We start from the raw sequence: 18,768 nt of genomic DNA, 5'->3' as shown, positions 1-18,768 counted from the left end.
CAGCAACACATTTTCAGCTCTGATCTCCAGCATCTGCAGTCCTCACTTTCTCCTCCACAGGGTACCTGGGTACAGGTACTCTGTCACAGAATTGAAATTGTAGTAAAAATAGATTACAATGGGAACACAGTTTAAAAAGTCCAAAATGATGATAAAAAGTGTCTGTAAAGTACTCAAGTTATAGTCCTTGAGTTCATGCCTGCCAAACTTCAGAACACGAGTCCATGCACTTACCTCTGTCCCGAACTCGTCTCCAGGATTCATTTCCTCAGCCGACCCAGCCTTGCTCTGCTCCTGCTGCAGACTCTTGGCTGGGACTCAGCTTCAGGACTTGGCCTTCACTCACTCTTCTGTTCCCCCAGCCATAACTCTCTTCCAGGACATGGCCTTCACTCACTCTGCTGCTCCTCCAGCCATGACTTGCTTCTGGGACTTCACCTGCACTTGCTCTGCTGCTCCTCCAGATGTGACTCACTTCTGGGACTTGGTCCCTCCGGCCACAGCTCACTTCTGGGACACTGCCTTGATCCCAATACTCCAGCCCTTTAGATATGACGGCCAGCATTCCATGGGGCACCTTAACTATTTTCTGCACCTATTTGTGGCATTATAAAGAGCTGTGCACCTGAACTCTCCAAATGTCGTTGGACATTCTCTTTGTGCATTCTAAATCATAACCAGCTCTATCCTTTCTTGGGCCAAAATGGATGACCTCTTGCTAATATTAAAATTCACCTGCCACAGTTTTCGCCATGGTGCTTGTCTGTCTATCTCAGTTTATATTAAGATTAAAATCACTCCTTAATACTGCTCTGCCTTTGCTGCATTGTTACCTAATTTCAGCATTTATAAAATCTAACACTTCGAAGATGCCAGCAGGTGGTCTATAGATGACACCTATTGTGGTTTAGTTCCTTTTATAGTTCCTCAGTTCCACCTGTAACTCTCCACTGAGTGCTTTCCTCTCATTGTGCTCTCCCTCACTATAGAACTGATTCTGGTTGTAATCAATAATGCTACTCCACCTTCTCTGCTGTTTTCTGTATCCAACCTATAACCTGCTTTTTGTCCAGTTGCCACTCTAGCTGATCCAGGTGATCTGACAGGAGCTGCAAGTGGACGCACGTCCTGCAAATGTAGTTGTCAGGGACATTTGAGCTGTCCTTGATTTCCCACAAGTCACAGCATACATGTGAAATAGAATGGTTGAATTTGAAATCCAAGAGGTGTAAAGTATAAAACCTTTTTATGAAGAAAATGTAGGCTTTGCTGTTAAAAACAAATCCATTATTAGAAAACTTTGTAAACGGGAGAATATATTATGACATTTTGCCATAAAGCAAGTTACCAGTGAATAAACTATAGTTAAATTCAAGAGGTAATAATTTAAATCCAGGTCTTGGAACCCAAAATTTATATTCCATATATAGCTAACAGTTGAACATTTTAGACTTTAAAAACAAAGAACAGGCAATAAAACATTTCTATCCATACCTTTCAAATAATCAAATGGTCATTTAATTTTTAGAGCAAATCTTTAAATGTGTTTAATTTATAAATTCTATGTCTGCTAGGTTTGTTTTGATCCATTATTTTGGTTTAGTTAACATGCATGGAAACTCCTCACTATGTTTAACATCCTCCATAAGCCAACTGTAAAGTCCATGTGCTAATCCATGCCATTTACTTAATCTGGAGACTTCGTTGATATTTATAAATGTCACAGTCTACATTTGTGTTGTTTGAAGATCTATCATTTCACGAGTTCTTTAAATTTTAAGCATTAAAAAACTTCAGCCAATAGTCATTTCCAAATTTATTATTCCAGGTAACATTTACAATAAAGGTCTCCTTCCTATCACATTTCTCTTCCCTGCTCCTTGAGTAGATTAACAATCATTGTGCTTCTCTGCATCTCACAGTCGAATGTCTGTTCTCTTGTTAAGAAATGTTTAACATTCATGATTACAAAAGCAAAATAGGGCTGTTACTGGAAATCTGAAATTAGGAACACAATTCTGGAAATACTCAAGTCTGGGAGCATGTGTGAGCAACAATTGGAATCGGCATTTCAGATCATTCATCAGTTTTGATAATAGGCTATCAGTTTGAAACATGAACTGTTTCAAAACTTTCAAACTTATATCCCTCCACAGATGTGACATTCGACCCCTCACTTGCAATATTTAAGTCAGAGTGACAATGTGGTTCAATATTAAATCAAAGCTAGAGACTCTTTCCTCTATTGTATACATATCATCTCCTCCTCTGGACACCTGATGTTGTTGCATTTCTTCCACAACTTAAAGAATCTTAGTTGTTTAACCAATTTTCCCAGCTCTTTTATTCCACTTCTAGCCAGCTCATTCATGAGATTGCCCAGATCACTCCACTTGCATTTTATCCACTTCATCCACCTACTAAACCTTAACCACTCAATCCTTGCTCGAGTTCTGCATTCACCTCTCTCTCTGCCTCTCTGCCTGTCTCTATCTCTATCTCTCTCTCATCTCCTGCAGCCCTAAATCCTGTATGCTCAAATTCTCCCCTCATATCTTTTTCCACCGCATTCTCATCCTTAAAGATCTTTATTGAAACCACATATTTCACCAATTTCTGGTAACCTTTCCTCCTTAATTTTTTTCCCCTTAATCACATCTCTTTAAGCACTTTGGGATGGTTTATTTCAGTAAAGCTTCTATGCAAATATTTAGGCACAGGTTGGCAGATACACCCGATGTGGCCACCTCTATATTAGAGAGACAGGCCGCCTACTTGCGGAACGTTTCAGAGAACACCTCTGGGACACCCGGACCAACTAACCCAACCACCCCATGGCTCAACACTTCAACTCCCCCTCCCACTCCACCAAGGACATGCAGGTCCTTGGACTCTTCCATCGCCAGACCATAGCAACACGACACCTGGAGGAAGAGCGCCTCATCTTCTGCCTAGGAACCCTCCAACCAGAAGAGATGAACTCGGATTTCTCCAGTTTCCTTATTTCCCCTCCCCCCACCTTGTCTTAGTCCCAACCCTCGAACTCAGCACCACCTTCCTAACCTGCAATCTTCTTCCTGACCTCTCCGCCCCACCCCCACTCCGGCTTATCACCCTCACCTTAACCTCCTTCTACTTATTGCATTTCCAACACCCCTCTCCCAAGTCCCTCCTTCCTACCTTTTATCTTAGCTTGCTTGGCACACTTTCCTCATTCCTGAAGGAGGGCTTATGCCCGAAACGTCGATTCTCCTGCTCCTTGGATGCTGCCTGACCTGCTGCGCTTTTCCAGCAACACATTTTCAGCTCTTGATCTCCAGCATCTGCAGTCCTCACTTTCTCCAACAATGTAACATTTGTTTGACACAAATAGAGCAACTGAGTTGCCATGAGACATAAACAAATTCAAATTCAGTCAGTCAGTTTAAATTATGCCCAAGATGCCAAACTCCAATCAATATTTTGAGAATATTAAAACCAGTGAAACAATCTGATGTTTTGGGATATAAAACCAGACATTTTTCACAGTTGAGAGAGAACTGCCAAAAGACTGACAGATGTAGGCTGCTAGTTTAAGAGCTCTCTGAGAGGTACCTGTCTGTGGAAGAAGCTTGCACACCAGAACATAGAAACTGACCTGGAGAGAATCTACAAAGGAGATTCGGCAAAGCTAACTGGTTTTGAAATGTGATTTTTTTTTGTAAATTGTAATCAGGATTTTTTAATCAGACAAGTATTGTAGAGTGGAAGGCAAAAGTTAAGGAGTTGAGACTAATTGTTAGATAATATCCTCTGTTAGACTTAAAGAATAAAGTTGTTAATTTTTTACTTTAAGTAGCGACTTTTGGGATAGTTCTTTGCCTTTTGATTTGTAACAGATTACAGTGCAGGGTGAATCTTTTCTGTTTTGCTGGTTTAAATTAGCAGAGGGGTATACCCCATGTCGTAGTACATAATATATTTTCATAATCATATATGTTTAAGGTAGCAATTTTTTTCTATTTTCCAGTTTAAATGGCTGATGTTTTTCTGAAAAATATCTGATGTTGCTGATCTGTGAATGGAACTTTTCTCCTTTTTCAGAAATTAACATTATAATAGGAATCATGTTACTGGATCCTGAAAATAAAAAACAAAAAGTTATCAAAATTGCAAAATTAATTTCATCCCCTGTGTATGCGTTTTACTAACGGTGGCACAGTGGTTAGCACTGTTGCCTCACAGCGCCTGAGACCCGGGTTCATTTCCCGACTCAGGCGACTGACTGTGTGGAGTGTGCACGTTCTCCCCGTGTCTGCATGGGTTTCCTCCGGGTGCTCCGGTTTCCTCCCACAGTCCAAAGATGTGTGGGTCAGGTGAATTGACCATACTAAATTGGCCGTAGTGTTAGGTCAGGGGTAAATGTATGGGTATGGGTGGGTTGCACTTCGGCGGGTCGGTGTGGACTTGTTGGGCCGAAGGGCCTGTTTCCACACTGTAAGTAATCTAATCTCATCTAGTCTAATCTAATCTAATGATTTAGAGAGAGAAAGCTTTTCCTGGTTGTGTTAGCTATGATTAGTTTTAGCTGAAATCCAACTGGATAATATATTTATAATATTTACCAGGAGAACCAAGATAGTCAGGATCCTGATGTTTCTGATGAACTGAAAGATGAACCGGAGGGGGATGTCCTGACACTACCAGAAGCATTGGAATCAGTTGGTCTTTCTGAGTACCTCAGCACATTGGAAAAAGAAGAAATAGACATGGAGTCATTGGTAAGGATATTTCTTCAATTCAAAATGCTTAACATCAAAAGGTCCACCCAGAAATATTAAATTGAGCTTCTACTCAGTTTTTTTGTTCAGAATTTTGTATGGTTAAAATTGTTTTTTTTAAAACTCTATGGTGTTTTAAATAACTTGACCTCTGTGATAGCGTAAACTATTATTTAACGTGTTAAGAGTAAACTACTTGCACTGCACTGTTCAAAGAGCTCTTTCTTATTTTCACTGAATATATTATCTGCCAAGAATGTATTTAACTTTTCAAAATCTGTCTTAATTGTTGCATTTTGCATTTCTTTTCTGGGAAGAATACATTTTTAGCTCATATAAATGCAATGACAGTCTTTAAATAAGCTTTTAGAGAAAAAATGTTTATCTTGAATGTCTTTCTTTCATTAACATTAAAGTTTGATGTATTTTCCCTTTGCTCGATTTTAGCTCATGTGTACTGTTGATGACTTAAAGGAAATGGGGATCCCTCTTGGACCAAGAAAGAAAATCGCTAATTTTGTAAAAGAGAGAGTAAATGCACAGGTATTGTTATTCCTGAAAACTACTTCACGTGCCCATTGCTTTATCTGACTATGATATCTTGACTGGCAGTATGAGGAGGAATGAATACCATGTAGTAATAGTGCGTAATTTTGCACTGCTTTTTTTTTGTCAAGTTATGAGAGATTTGAATACGGTAACTTAATTAGGTCATCTTAGTTATCAGATGATTTTGGCTTTGCAAAGGATTGTGAATACATGTTGTATAGAAATATAATGCTGATTTGCTGTTATCTTTGCCAATTTTTAATTTAAAACAGTTAATAATACTTTGCTATAAAGGACAGTTTCCTCTGTCTTGAAATTCCAGTTTTTAAACAGCAGGTGGGTATTGTAGAGACTATTATGATGGATTGGTAATGTGCCTTACTTTGAGCCAGGAGGTAGTGTTCAAATCCCACCTCTGCTCGAAGTATATTGTAACATATCTGGTCAGGTTGATTAAAAATAGCTATAAATATTGTGTGTACAATGAAATTATAAGATACAGATGATTGTATTTCACATCAGGCCTTCATACTTAAAGCCATACATCATTCTTTGCAATTTTGATTTTGTTAACTTTATTATGACGCACTCCTAAGTCCTAGTGGTGTTATTCCAACAAATTGGTATGCATTTGAAAAGTCTTCTGGTACCAAAGAGGTCTCTGGTCTATTTGGGAAAAATCTTGACCCATACAGCAGAGGAGGCCGTTTTCTTCCAGCATGCCCTGTTCCAGGTCTTTAGCAAAGCTATCCAATTAATGTCAGCGCTCTGTTCCTTCCCCATAACTGTTTTACTATTGAGTATTGTTATTTTTAAAGCTGTTGGTACAATATTTCTAAGCTGTATAGTCAATTTTACATTTAAAGTCATTGTCAGAAAAAGGACTGTTGGGATAAGACTAACCTATACATTGACTTTTGTTTTCTGTCGAGGCAATTATTTGAAATTGAAATACTGGTCAGTTTTGAATGAATGCAGATTTTAAACTAGTCTATTAATTTTGTTGCAATGCAAATTACTGATCCATAGAAATACAAGTAAATTATGCAAGAATAATTTTTCAAACAAATGGTTATGTGCATTCAACACATGTAATACTGACATTTTACTCTAAAAATAACCTAAATTTTCATCAAAGTCAATGATATATTATTGAAAAGCAAGGTATTTCATCTTGCACTCATCAGGACAATTTGAAATTTGGAATTCTTGTATTTCTCACAATATATACAGTCCAGGACAAAAGGGAACTAATTGATTGGAAAGTCAACTCTGGTATGTAGTTGCAATGGCAACAGTAAATTGGAACTAAAGGCTCCTAGGTTTATGGGTAATTGAAAATTGGACCAAAGCTAAGATTCAGAGAGCAGGTTATTATTGTGTAAGCACCATTGGAATATACTGTTTATGACCCCTTCCATCATATTGCTGATGATCGAAAGTAGGCTATTCGGATAGTAATTAGCTGGGTTGAATTGTTTTGGCTGTTTGTGGACAGGACATAACTTGGGCAATTTTCCACATTTATTGGTAGATGCTACAGTTGTAATTGTGCTGCATGAGCTTGACTAGGGCACAGCTATTTATGGAACACAAGTCTTTAGTACTATTGCTGAAATGTTGTAGTTCCACCTCACGTTTAGTTTTGCTTAGTGCTGCTCTGGGCATGCCCTTCTGCAATTTTCACTTTTAGAGTCATAGAGATGGACAGCATGGAAATAGACCCTTTGATCCAACCCGTCCATGTCAACCGGATATCCCAACCCATTCTACTCCCACCTGCCAGCATCTAGCCCATATCTCTCCAAACCCTTCCTATTCGTAAACCCATCCAAATGCCTCTTAAATGTTGCAATTGTACCAGCATCCACCACTTCCTCTGGCAGCTCATTCCATACACGTACCTCTGCATGAAAACGTTGCCCCTTAGGTCTCTTTTATATCTTTCCCCTCTCACCCTAAACCTGTGCCGTCTAGTTCTGGACTCACCCACCCCAGGGAAAAGACTTTGCCTATTTACCCTATCCATGCCTCTCATAACTTTGTAAACTGAACTGGGGTTAATCTCCCAGCCAGATGGTAATTATAGTTGAATATAATTTTACTGATGCTAATAGCTCCCCATACTCCATACCCCCAGATGACATCATGCTAATCTTACCAGAAAATGGTTATGCTATATTCTTTGTTATGTTATGCCACAACTGAGTACTGTACATAGTTCTGGTCACTGCACTATAGGGATGATGTTGTCTGGGATTGAGAATTTAGCTAGGAAGAAAGACTGGATAAACTTGGGTTGGTTTCTTTGGAGCAGAGAAGGTTGAAGGTTCGACCTGATGGAGGCATATAAGATTAAGATGGATATGAACATGGTGGGTAGAAAGCAGTTCTTCCCCCTATTGGAGCATTGTTAACAAGGGGATGTAATTTTGAGGTGAAAGGCAAGAGATTGAGGGCATTTGAGGAAAATCTTGTTACACCCAGAGGGTGGTTGGCATGTGGAATGATCCCTACAACCATTCCGAAACAAAACCACCAGCTGAATTTTATAGGATAGAATGTGTTTTCACCAGCCTTTCATTAAGATTTTTAATGTTTTTTAAGAGCTTTCCTCTGTTGGTGAACCAGTTTCAAGTTATGAACTTTTCTCATGTGGTAGTAAAATTGTGGATGATCAAAGTCATTATTAAAATATTGACTTTTTTGAAATGCATGACATAAAATTGGATAAAGTTAAAAATCTCAATGCCAGCTTATAGTCCAACAGGTTTCTGTGAAAGTACTAGTTTTCGGTGCACAGCTCCTTCATTTGGTAGCTGTGGAGCAGGATCATAAGGCACAGAATTCTGTGTCTTATGGTCCTGCTCCACAGCTACCTGATGAAGGAGCAGTGCTGAAAGCTAGCATTTCCAAATAAACCTATTGGACTCTAAACTGGTGTTGTGATTTTTTACCTTTGTCCACTCTCGTCCAACATAGGCACTGCCACATCATGAATTGGGATGGTTTTATTTTTTCCATATGACAGACAAAGAAGAAAGCTGCAAAAGAGAGGAAGACAGCTTTGGAAGCTCTGAAGAAAGCTCAGCAAGAAGAAATGCAAAAATCTAAGGATGGAACTGATCAAATGAACTCATTAACAGCAGAAAAACAGCTAGGTTTGAAGAAGATGCTGTCGTACACTGGGACTACTATTTCATCTGTCACTGTACATTACGACCATTTTGAAGCAGGTGTTGGCCAGGTAAGTGCCACTTTAAACCTTGAGTCTGAATGTATTTTTAAAAAATGCATGCTGAGTACATTCTTCAAGTGAGAGATTGTGTAATTGTCTGGGAGTAGGAATTGTTTTGAGTTAAAGAGCTGAAACATGTGTTGCTGGAAAAGCGCTTTTCAGCAACACAGTTTTCACCTCTGATCTCCAGCCTGCAGTCCTCACTTTCTCCTCATTGTTTTGAGTTAGGTTGGCACACGTTAAGCCTTAACTGAAAGTGCTTTTGTGTATGGTACAACAAGTTCTAACAACTGTTTGGTAAAGAAGTTACTCTTGAATTTCTTATTGGAGCTATTAGTTTTAGGACACATAACATGATTTCCTTCCGCAAGTGAAATCACCTTCTCTATGTCAACCCTACTAAAACCATTTTTTTTGTAATATTAAAAGACATCTCTTGGATCATTGCTCAACCTTCGCTTTATTCAAGAGAAGAATCCTAGACCTCTGCAATTTGTTGCATAATTTATTATTGCTGAGTTGGTACTTTCACTAGTGTTTCTAAGTCCTCTTCATAACATTAACGTACCTTCCTGCTTTTAATGATATGTAAATCTAAATCTCTTGATTCAATCATTCCTCTACCCAGTTCAGACTTATTTCACAAAGCATATATGGTATTTTTATTTCTCTCACCAAAACGTGCACTTCACATTGAACAATTTTGAAATTTAATTTATTATTTACTCTCCAAGAAATTGAATAGAACCGGCTGTATAAATACTATAGATACAACAGGAAGCCAGAGGCTTGGATTTATGCAGTGAATAACTCACCATTTGATTTCCAAAGCCCTTCCACTATCTGCAAGGCACTTGTCATAAGCTGATGGACTTGCACCCCACTTGCCTGGATGCATATCTAACCATCCTCAAGAAGCTCCAGGATAGTACATCCTGAGTGACACCCCATCTTTGATTGACATACAATGGCTGAAATGTATACCAACTGCAAGATGCACTCCAGTACTCTCACCTTCCTTTGACTGCACCTTCCAAATATCCAACTTCTGCCATCAAGAAGGACAAAGTTCACAGATACATTGGAACATCATCACAACCAAGATCCTCTCCAAGCTACACACCATCTTGACTTAAAATGATATCACCATTCCGTTGTTGTCACTGAGTCAAAATCCCTCCCTGATGGCACTGTGAATACTTTGCATCATATGAACTGCAGCAGTACAATCTCCAGAGCAATTAGCGATGGGTCACAAATGCTGGCAAGCCAGCTGTGCCCCCATTCCTGTGAAAGAAAAGAAAATTCTCCAAGCTTATTCTCGAATGAAAAACCACGACACCTAGACAGGATAAACTACTGATTGAAAGGTGCCTATGTTCAGTTCATGAGAAGTGAGAAAATTAAGCATTTTGGTAGAAAGAGGAGGGAGGGGTAAACTGAAATGTTAATATCATGTAGAGTAGATGAGGTGACTCCGACCACAAGGAACAGAGTTAAGAACCAGAAGAAGCTGATTTACTGAGTGGTGATGAGGAAGAACCTTTATATGTCAAGAGTGGGGAAAATCTGGAATTCATTATCTGAGAATATTGTAGAGATGTTTAAATATGGCTTTATAAAGGGAATTTGCTAATCATCTGAAGAGAGCAAAATTGTTTGGATATGTGTAAAAGGCAGGTAAATGCAACCGGCTGAAAACCTCTTCACATGGACATAATTGGGCTGAATAGCCTCTCCTGTGTTGTGATTTTCATTGGCTGTTTCTTAGTGTTGAGAATCTGAGGCTTGCTACTACAAGACATAGTTCAAATGAATAGCTTAAATACATTAATAGAGAAGGGAATAGAAGGATATTCAAATAGACTTTGACATCTCTTGGGGCATAAATATCAGCATAGACCTTGTGGGTCGTAAATTTAATGTTATGAGAAGTGGAAAATAATGTTGTCAGTGACTTTTAAAGATTGAAACTGTTTGTTACCAACAATAATAAGACTAAATCTTGCATTTCTGCTGATATTACTGTTCAAATTTCATGCTGTGGCATTATAAGTAATTTTTGAATCTTGCATATCACGTGTATGCATTACGGAGCAGTTTTCCTATTGCTGGACTCATGCATTTTTAATTTCATTTACGTTATTTACTACATTAATTTCTCAGGTGTCTGTGGTTTATCCAGCACTAGACTTCAAACCAGATAACTTCTTTGTCTTGGGTTCTCCTATTGGTATGTTTCTCACGATGCGTGGGCTGGAGAAGATTGATGAAAGCTACCAATTACCAACCTGCAAGAGATTTTTCAATATTTATCATCCAGTAAGTCTGATTTATTATGAGACAGTTTGGAGTGCCAGTCTGTAACTTGTGTTTATTTGATTCCTAATGACAGATTGTAGTCTAAATTCTAATATTTGTTTACATTGTATTATTGATATCTTGTATCCTTCAGATTTTTAAAGTTATGATGGATTAATTGTTCTCTGAGGGATCCTATTGTTAATTGCAATATTCAGTTGAACGTTATTTGTTTCTTCAACTCACCAAGACTCTTCATTCTTCAAGTATTCACCTGTATAATTTTGGTTATTCTTTAGGTCAACAGTTTGATGCATCTTCATTGGTATGTGTTGAGTAGTCAAATAAATCTTGATTGCTCAACGTTTGATTGCAAAATGCTTTCTACTGATGCCTAGAAAATGCTAGAGCAAAAGTCGGGAATACAAGCAAGATGCAAATACAACTACTTATAACTAATTTTAGTATGTTCTTTTCACATTTTGTTTATAAGTTCATGTGTATTTTTCTTTCTTTTGATCAGCATTTTCACCAGATTTTTTCCCCCATGTATTTTGAGTAGCATAACCTGTCAGAAAGATAGAACTAATCTCTAGGGGCAAAGTCTTAAATTTGGAAAATAACATTGACTTTCTGTAATGAATATTAATTTTGTACACCGAGCATTTGCTTGTGACAAATGACCATGGAGTGAAATACTTGGTTGTCTTGGTAGATATTGATGATTCAGCTTTTAATTGGCAGGAAGATAAATTGGGAGAGGAAAAGTGGTCAATTAGTTATACACATTAGTTCAGATTTATAAGGTGTGATTGTTAAATTAGATGTCTTGCTGGTGTTGTCTTTTTGATGTCTTGTGCATTGAAGTTTCTTGATGACCCTATAAGAGAGAACTAGGTTTCCAAATCTGAGATTTTGCTGTTAGAATGTCAGCTTAGATTAATATTCAAGCTTTTCTGTTTTTAAGTAATTTAATTAATTATTGGCCAAGTTGTGTGAAATTCTCAGCTATGCAGAAACCTGCAGCATTCAGCTTCCTAACAGATGGCAATTTGTTTTATTTGTTTAAATTGGGTAAGCGTTTTCATTTACCTGGTAGTCAAGTGTAGTAATGACATCTGTTCAGAAAAATGTAACCACCTTGAAAAGTCTCTGCAAGAATTTAGATTGATCGATGTAAGAATCTTCAGTGTACAAGGTCAACTGGCTGTTATTCTTCACATAACAGCTGAAGATCTGCAGCTTGGACAGTCAATCCACATTAAAACCAGATCCTTTGTCCTGCATTCTGCTATAGAATGTACTTGTTGTGTCCCACATTGATTTTCTTTCAAGAGTCCCAAATTTTAAAAAAGTTGAAGGACTGAATTGGGTTCTTGCTATTATGCGGTGGATAACTATAAAATAATTACTCAAGGGTGAGAACTCATGAATATTTTACTGCTAAAAATTGTACATATTCTGGTAATGGTGGCTCCTGTGTGAAAGTCAGTCTACAAAAGAATCATTTTTCATAGCCTTGTATATAAGCTGACATCTGACTTTTGATTAAAACGATCCAAACCTTTTGTATTCCTGATGAAAGGCTTTTGCCCAAAACATCAGTTTTCCAGCTTCTCGGATTCTGCCTGACCTGCTGTCCTTTTCCAGTACCACACTCTTTACTCTAATTTCCAGCATCTGCAGTACTCACTTTCGCCTTTGTATTTAGCACCTGCTCATTGATGAAGTCAGACTCAACCTGATGCAATTCTGCTTGATGAAATTGTAGAATAACACACCATTGAAGGTGGCTGTTAGTTCCTTGTGACTGAGCACACCAATACATCTGACAAAAATGAAGGGGAACAAAATATACAGAACACAGTGGAGACAGAAGTTATGATCTAAAGCAGTTGAACTTCAGAGTTGAATCTGGAAAGCTGTAAGATGCTGAGTCAAAAGTTAGGGTGGTGATCCCAGAGCTTGCACCAAGCCTCACTGCAGTGTTGCTGTTCGGACATGGCTTGAGATGTCTGCTTAGGAGCAAGGTAACGAATTCAAATGATGAGTGAGCTTGGAAGTCATGTTTACAAACAACACATATGTTGTACAAAGTGGTCACCTCGTTTACATTTGGTCTCCCCATTGTGAGTGTGAATCAATGTAATGAAGATTTTTGGCTACAATAATGATATTGGTTTTAAAAGGTTTTTTTCACTGTGAAATACTTTTCAATACCTGGATGGTATGAAAGGTGCAGTGTAAATCTGAAAGTATTTTCATTTTCCTATTTAATTACATTAGAGATCAGGATGATTTATATTTAAATCTGAGGCAATGAAATTTTCTGTCTTACATTTCCTTATCTTCATGGCTCACACAGAGTATTGATTCCTTTTGGGAGGAAGTAATTGATGCATAAGTTGCTTTTAGTGAAATCTATTGCACATGCTCCATATCTAGAGAGGAGAGAAGCTTATTCTCACCTTGCCCATCTCACCTTGCAGCTTTTTGTTTTAAACTTTATCTTGCAGTTGGAAGCATAGTACCAAAAGATAAGGTTTTGAGTCTCACCTGAGCGTGATGGAAGGAGAAAATAAATCATCAATGGTGCATGACAGAATTATTGTCATTTAGACTCATTTTAATTAAAGGGATAATTCCGGATTTAATCACCGCCTAAACCCCGAACAGTAGACAAATGACAAATGATTCATCTTAATAAAGTGTTGCTTCAAATATCCATGTGTGAAAATTGCTTCTGTTTTTAATGGCGCATTTCACAACTATTGTTTTTTTTTGAGATTGTGAAATTGAATTTCTTCCAAGAATTTTGAGTATAAAATGCAATTAGTGTAAATATACAATTCCGATTCTTGATGCACATATGTAAAAGCAAGAAAAAACCTTTCAAAGTTGGGAGTTTATAGCATCATAATGAACACTTGCCTCCAATTGATGATTGCTTTATATTCATTCCCACAAACTTATCTATAAAAATTATAAAATATTGGTCCTTCTACTAAAATTTAAATATAACATTAATGTATTCTTTTTCCACTGAATACTAGAAGCAGTTTGCTGAACCAGTTATGCAGTAAACTGTAAGCCCAATCTTGCCAAAGTAAACAAAAGAGCAGAAAAATCAAAAGGTCATCAAAAACAAATTTCTGAAATCTACATGCAGATAGGGTACAAGAAGATGACTCGATGTGGGGTTTCAATTAAAAAAAACTCTGCTAATTTTTACTTGGCTGCAGTATAGCATTACATAACTATTCTTGCAGGTCTCAAATTTAATCTACTGCCAATTTCTGGAAACAATTGTTTCTTTTATTTTATCTACTTCTTAAATATCTTGCCTTTTCCAGCTTTAAGGATAAATTTGCATGTAAGATCTAGACCGACCGTGAGAGTTTTGTTAAATATATAAAAAGGACGAGAGAAGCCAACATAACCTTCTTGGGGAATGAGGCTATGGAACCAAGTAATGATAGAGGAGTTGAAGAAAAACATTACATCAGCCCCCACAGTAGAAGACAATGATAACATTGTAAAACAGCTAAATATTTGTGGGGTAAAAAGAGGAAAGCGAAAAAAAACTATCAGTAAAGAAAAATTGCTAGGGAAATTAATGTGGCCAAAGACTGGTAGATCCTCCAGACCAGATGGAATGCATGCTGAGATATTAAAGGAAATAGCTACTGAGATAATAGATGCACTGGTATTTATCTTCCAAGAATCCTTAGATTTCTCTGCCATTTTCTGGTTCCCCATTATTATTTCCCGAACCTCATTCTCCAAGGGGCCTGTGCTCACTTTGGCTTCTCTATTTATTTAACAAAGTTCTGTCATGTTGGATATTAGTTGCTAGCTTATCCTCAGAGTGTATTTTGTCTCTTTTTTTGATCGCCTTCTATTGGTTAGCTACTGATGTTTGCCACATTGTATATATTTCTTTCAATTTGATGTCATCCTTGTCTTCTCTAGCTAAGTCCCAGAGGTTTGGAAAACTGCTAATGGTGCATCTTTATTTTAATAGGAAAGGATGTTTAAAAAAAAGTACTATAGGCCAGTTAGGAGAATATGTTAGACTGTTATAAAGGATGTAATAGTAGAGCATTTTGAAATACATAATATGATCAAACAATGTTAACATGTCTGAAAAATGTACTAGAATTTTCTGAGGTGATAGCAAGCAAGATCGATAAAGCAGAAGCAGTGGGTGTGACTTATTTAGATTTTCATAAGGTACCACGCCATTAAGTTATTTAATAATGTAAGACCTCATGGTGTTGGAAGTAGTATGTTGGCAAGGATAGATGATTAGCTAACTATTTCTAAGAGTTCGGATAAACAGGGCATTTTCAGGACAGCATCTTCTAACTTGTGGAGTGCCAAAGGGATAAGTGCTGAGGCCAGTTACTTACAGTGTGTATTAATGAGTTGGATGAGGAAAGTGTAGCATAACCAAGTCTGTGGATGACACAAAAATAGGTAAGAAGGCAAGTGGTGAAGATGACATAGAATCTGCAGAGGGATGTAAATTGGCTAAGTGAGTGGAGAAACAACTTTGGAAAAGGAATGCAGTTTGGAAAAATGAGGTTATGCTCTTTGGCAAGGAAAATGGAGGAGCTGAATATTATTTAAATGGCTAAATACAGCAGAAAACTGCAGAATGGAGTTATGTGGATGTCGTCATCTATGAATCTAAAAAAAATGAGCAAAGTTTAGTGGATAATAGGGAAGGCAAATGGAATATTGGCCGTTATTTCAAATCAAATGAAGTGTAAGAGCAGGGAGGTTTTTGCTAAAAGCTATAGAATTCCAGCTGTGGTCTGAAAGCCTTCTATCAACAGTTTTGGGCCCCTTGTCTTTCCAGTAGAATGACTGAAACTAGTTTGTTAATATGCCTTAATTCCACTTCCAGATTGATTCACATTATTGATTGCTTTACTTCCAATAAGATACTCCCAAGTCTCCATTGATGTGGTTGCAAAGTTAACCACTCTTAGTTCCAAACCTGACACTAACCTATAAAATATAAAATAGTCCCAAATGGCTTTATGGATAAATGCAGCATATCTGTGTGCTGAATAGCACAGACCAAGAGGTTACAGTGCAACGTGTGGTTCTGTTTTGCCTACTTTCCTCTAGTACAAATCATCCTGTCAATAAAATCTCCCCTGCCTCCACGATTCTAATCACCTAAATTTCCAAAGCCTGTCTAACTGTTTCTCAAGTCCAAGTTAGAGGTGTGATGGAATACTGTCCATTTGCCTCAATAAGCATAGCAGAAAAAACACTCCAGTGGCTCAATGGCATCTAAGACAAAGCAGCCTACTTGATCAGTACCCGTCCACCACCTGAAAGATTCATTCCATCTATCACCAACACTGGTGGATGTGTTTACTGCCTATAAGATGCACTGTGATTCATCAAGACTGCTTTAGCAGCTCCTTTCAAACCTGTGACTTCTAGCACATAGAAAGAGATGAGCAGCAGACACCTTGGAATATTAGCAGCTGCAAATTCCTTCCAAGCCTCCCTCCATCCTGACTGGAAGCATTTTGCACCTTCTTCACTGTTGATTGGTCAAAGTCCTGGTGTTCCCTCTTTTAATAATACCATGGATATATCTAGAGCAGATGGAATTTAGCAATTGAAGATAGGTTGCTATTACTTTTCAAGGGCAGTTAGGAATTGACAACAATTCCGGCCTTGCCACAATGCTCATGTCTCATGGAAGAATAAAAAAATTGCAAAGATTGAAATCATCTTTTCAGCTGCTGCTCTTACTTTCCTGTGGCCCTGCTGGACAAACATTCCCAAATTTTCTCTGCTGTGCGAGCCACCTACTCATGTCTTTCACCAGGTGTTATCTCAGTTCTTCTAGACACGGTTCATTTTGTTGTGATGCCTATCCTGCTCACTTAGTCCCATCCATCAACGGTTGATACTTTCTTTTCAAAACCTTTGAAGATGCTGTCACATTTCAAATTTGTGTCTATCTTTCCCACGATTCCCTGTCCATCCTTCACAGGAATTAGGAAGTTGACTGCTTTTTTTAAACAAAAAATACAAATATACGTAATATTAACAAGCAATGTTTCTAGCAACAGGTGAAATGACGAGCGTTTGGATCACATCTTACTTTATCTGCCGACATCTCAAAACATTTCTCAACTGATGAGTGTAGTCTCAGGTCTTATAAACAATGTTATAACAAATACTAAATCTCAAACAATAGCTTCTGTTCCTAAAGCCATAGTAAGGAATGACCAAACTATGTGGTGTTCATCAAAGTACCAAGAAACCCTGTTTCTCTTCATGGCATGAGATCCTTTCTTTCATCAGAGGTACTGACCTAATTTTAGCAAGGGACCAAAGACAACAGCTCAGTGCTGCATGCCCCCAGCAACACATTGAAATACCATACTATATTACATGCTCATGGCTAGTGTGAAACTTAAACCCTGACCATCTGATTTGATGGGGGGAAGGGTGCAGCAAGTGAGTCACTGGTTTTCTCTTGTGGTCTTAGATATGAGGTGTTCACTGCCTGACATCCTTTTTTTTCCTCAGCTGCCACCTGAACTCTAAGTATTTTTATCCTTTTTTTTTCATTATTTGAATTCAAGCATGAACAATATTTTGCTTTTATATATTAAAAAAAATTGCTGCAGTTTGATTTTTATAAATAATGTCAGTATTCTGAAATCTTTAAATGTTTGCGCCCGGTTTCTATTAAATTCAGATATACTGCTATTAAGTTACAAATTATGTCATAAATTACATTTACAACCAGTTGTCAATATTTGTATCCGCTGATGATTTTATATTTTCAAAATGCATTCATAGATTCTAATAAAAAAAAGCATCTAGATAGTTTGAATTCAATATGTAATAATTGACGTGTATGTCAGTTGAATGTCATCAAATGACATTCCTACAGTACTTCTGCAAATATCCAGTTGATGCTACATTTGCCCTGGGGAAATTCTGTCCTGTTTTGAAATATATTGCAGTGCAATACAATTGGAAATCATTCCTACTTAGTGTGCAAGCATATAAAATATAGCCCTTTGAGTCTGCTCTGCCACTCAATAAGGCCATGGCTGAACTACAGCATTTTGCAGCATGTATTTTTGAGTTTTTAAAGTTCATGTTGTTGAGATTACATTTGAAAAACAGCAGATGCTGTTCTTACCCTCCATGACGATATAGTTATCTCCTGAACATAAAAACTGAACGTTCCACTATCTTAGCTGATACCATGAAAAGCAGGAACAGGGTCACTACAACTGACTTCAGTCTTCCCAGATTTCCTATTAGAGATGGCATAGAGGAGTTTATTGAAATCTGGGATTTTTAATGTGCCTCCTGTAAGTTACATTGTTGGCACATTTGCAAGATTGTTGGGCAAGAACAGAATCTATCTCGGGTTGATACTTAAACTAACTTGCCAACACACTCAAACAAATTTGCCATTTGGGTGAGGTACAGTTAGGGAATTTGCAACTGAGAAACATAAACACAAAAAGGAGTCAGCACACTTAAAAGGGGGGAGAAAAGAGCAAAAACAAATCAGGATTGGAAATGATTTCAAAACTTCTACAAAGCTTAATTTGTTATGTTAAACAACTTGTTGTTGTGGCTAATGTGAGTGGCTTGTTGAGAAATTATTAAAACCTTGACAGTTCATAATTCAGGTTTATTTGTAAACTATCCAACAGTATCCATTCATGCATTCAACAGAACCAGTTTCACATTTGCTTTTGCATTTTATCTCCACCACAATGGTGCAATGTGGTCAAGTCTAGTTTGCTATGTTTGAAGTGGAAAATTGTATTTAGGTTCAGTTATATTCTGTTTACTTGAACCATGTCGCATTAACTCTTTGTTCAACTCTTGCCATTAATTAATGTTTTGAGGGTG

General features: G+C 37.6%; 1 protein-coding gene across 1 annotated transcript in view; it reads left to right on the top strand.

Moving 5' to 3' along the window:
* Window positions 1-18,768, top strand: part of sec23ip (SEC23 interacting protein) — a 132,377-nt gene that overhangs the window by 60,225 nt on the left and 53,384 nt on the right. The window contains exons 11-14 of the mRNA XM_060842074.1: window positions 4,608-4,760; window positions 5,208-5,303; window positions 8,341-8,556; window positions 10,714-10,869. Of these exons, the coding sequence (XP_060698057.1) occupies window positions 4,608-4,760; window positions 5,208-5,303; window positions 8,341-8,556; window positions 10,714-10,869 (621 nt within the window). The remainder of the gene's footprint in view (window positions 1-4,607; window positions 4,761-5,207; window positions 5,304-8,340; window positions 8,557-10,713; window positions 10,870-18,768) is intronic.

This window comes from Hemiscyllium ocellatum, chromosome 22 (assembly GCF_020745735.1).
Source record: "Hemiscyllium ocellatum isolate sHemOce1 chromosome 22, sHemOce1.pat.X.cur, whole genome shotgun sequence".
Lineage (NCBI taxonomy): Eukaryota > Metazoa > Chordata > Chondrichthyes > Orectolobiformes > Hemiscylliidae > Hemiscyllium > Hemiscyllium ocellatum.
This window is presented reverse-complemented; position numbering and strand designations above follow the sequence as displayed.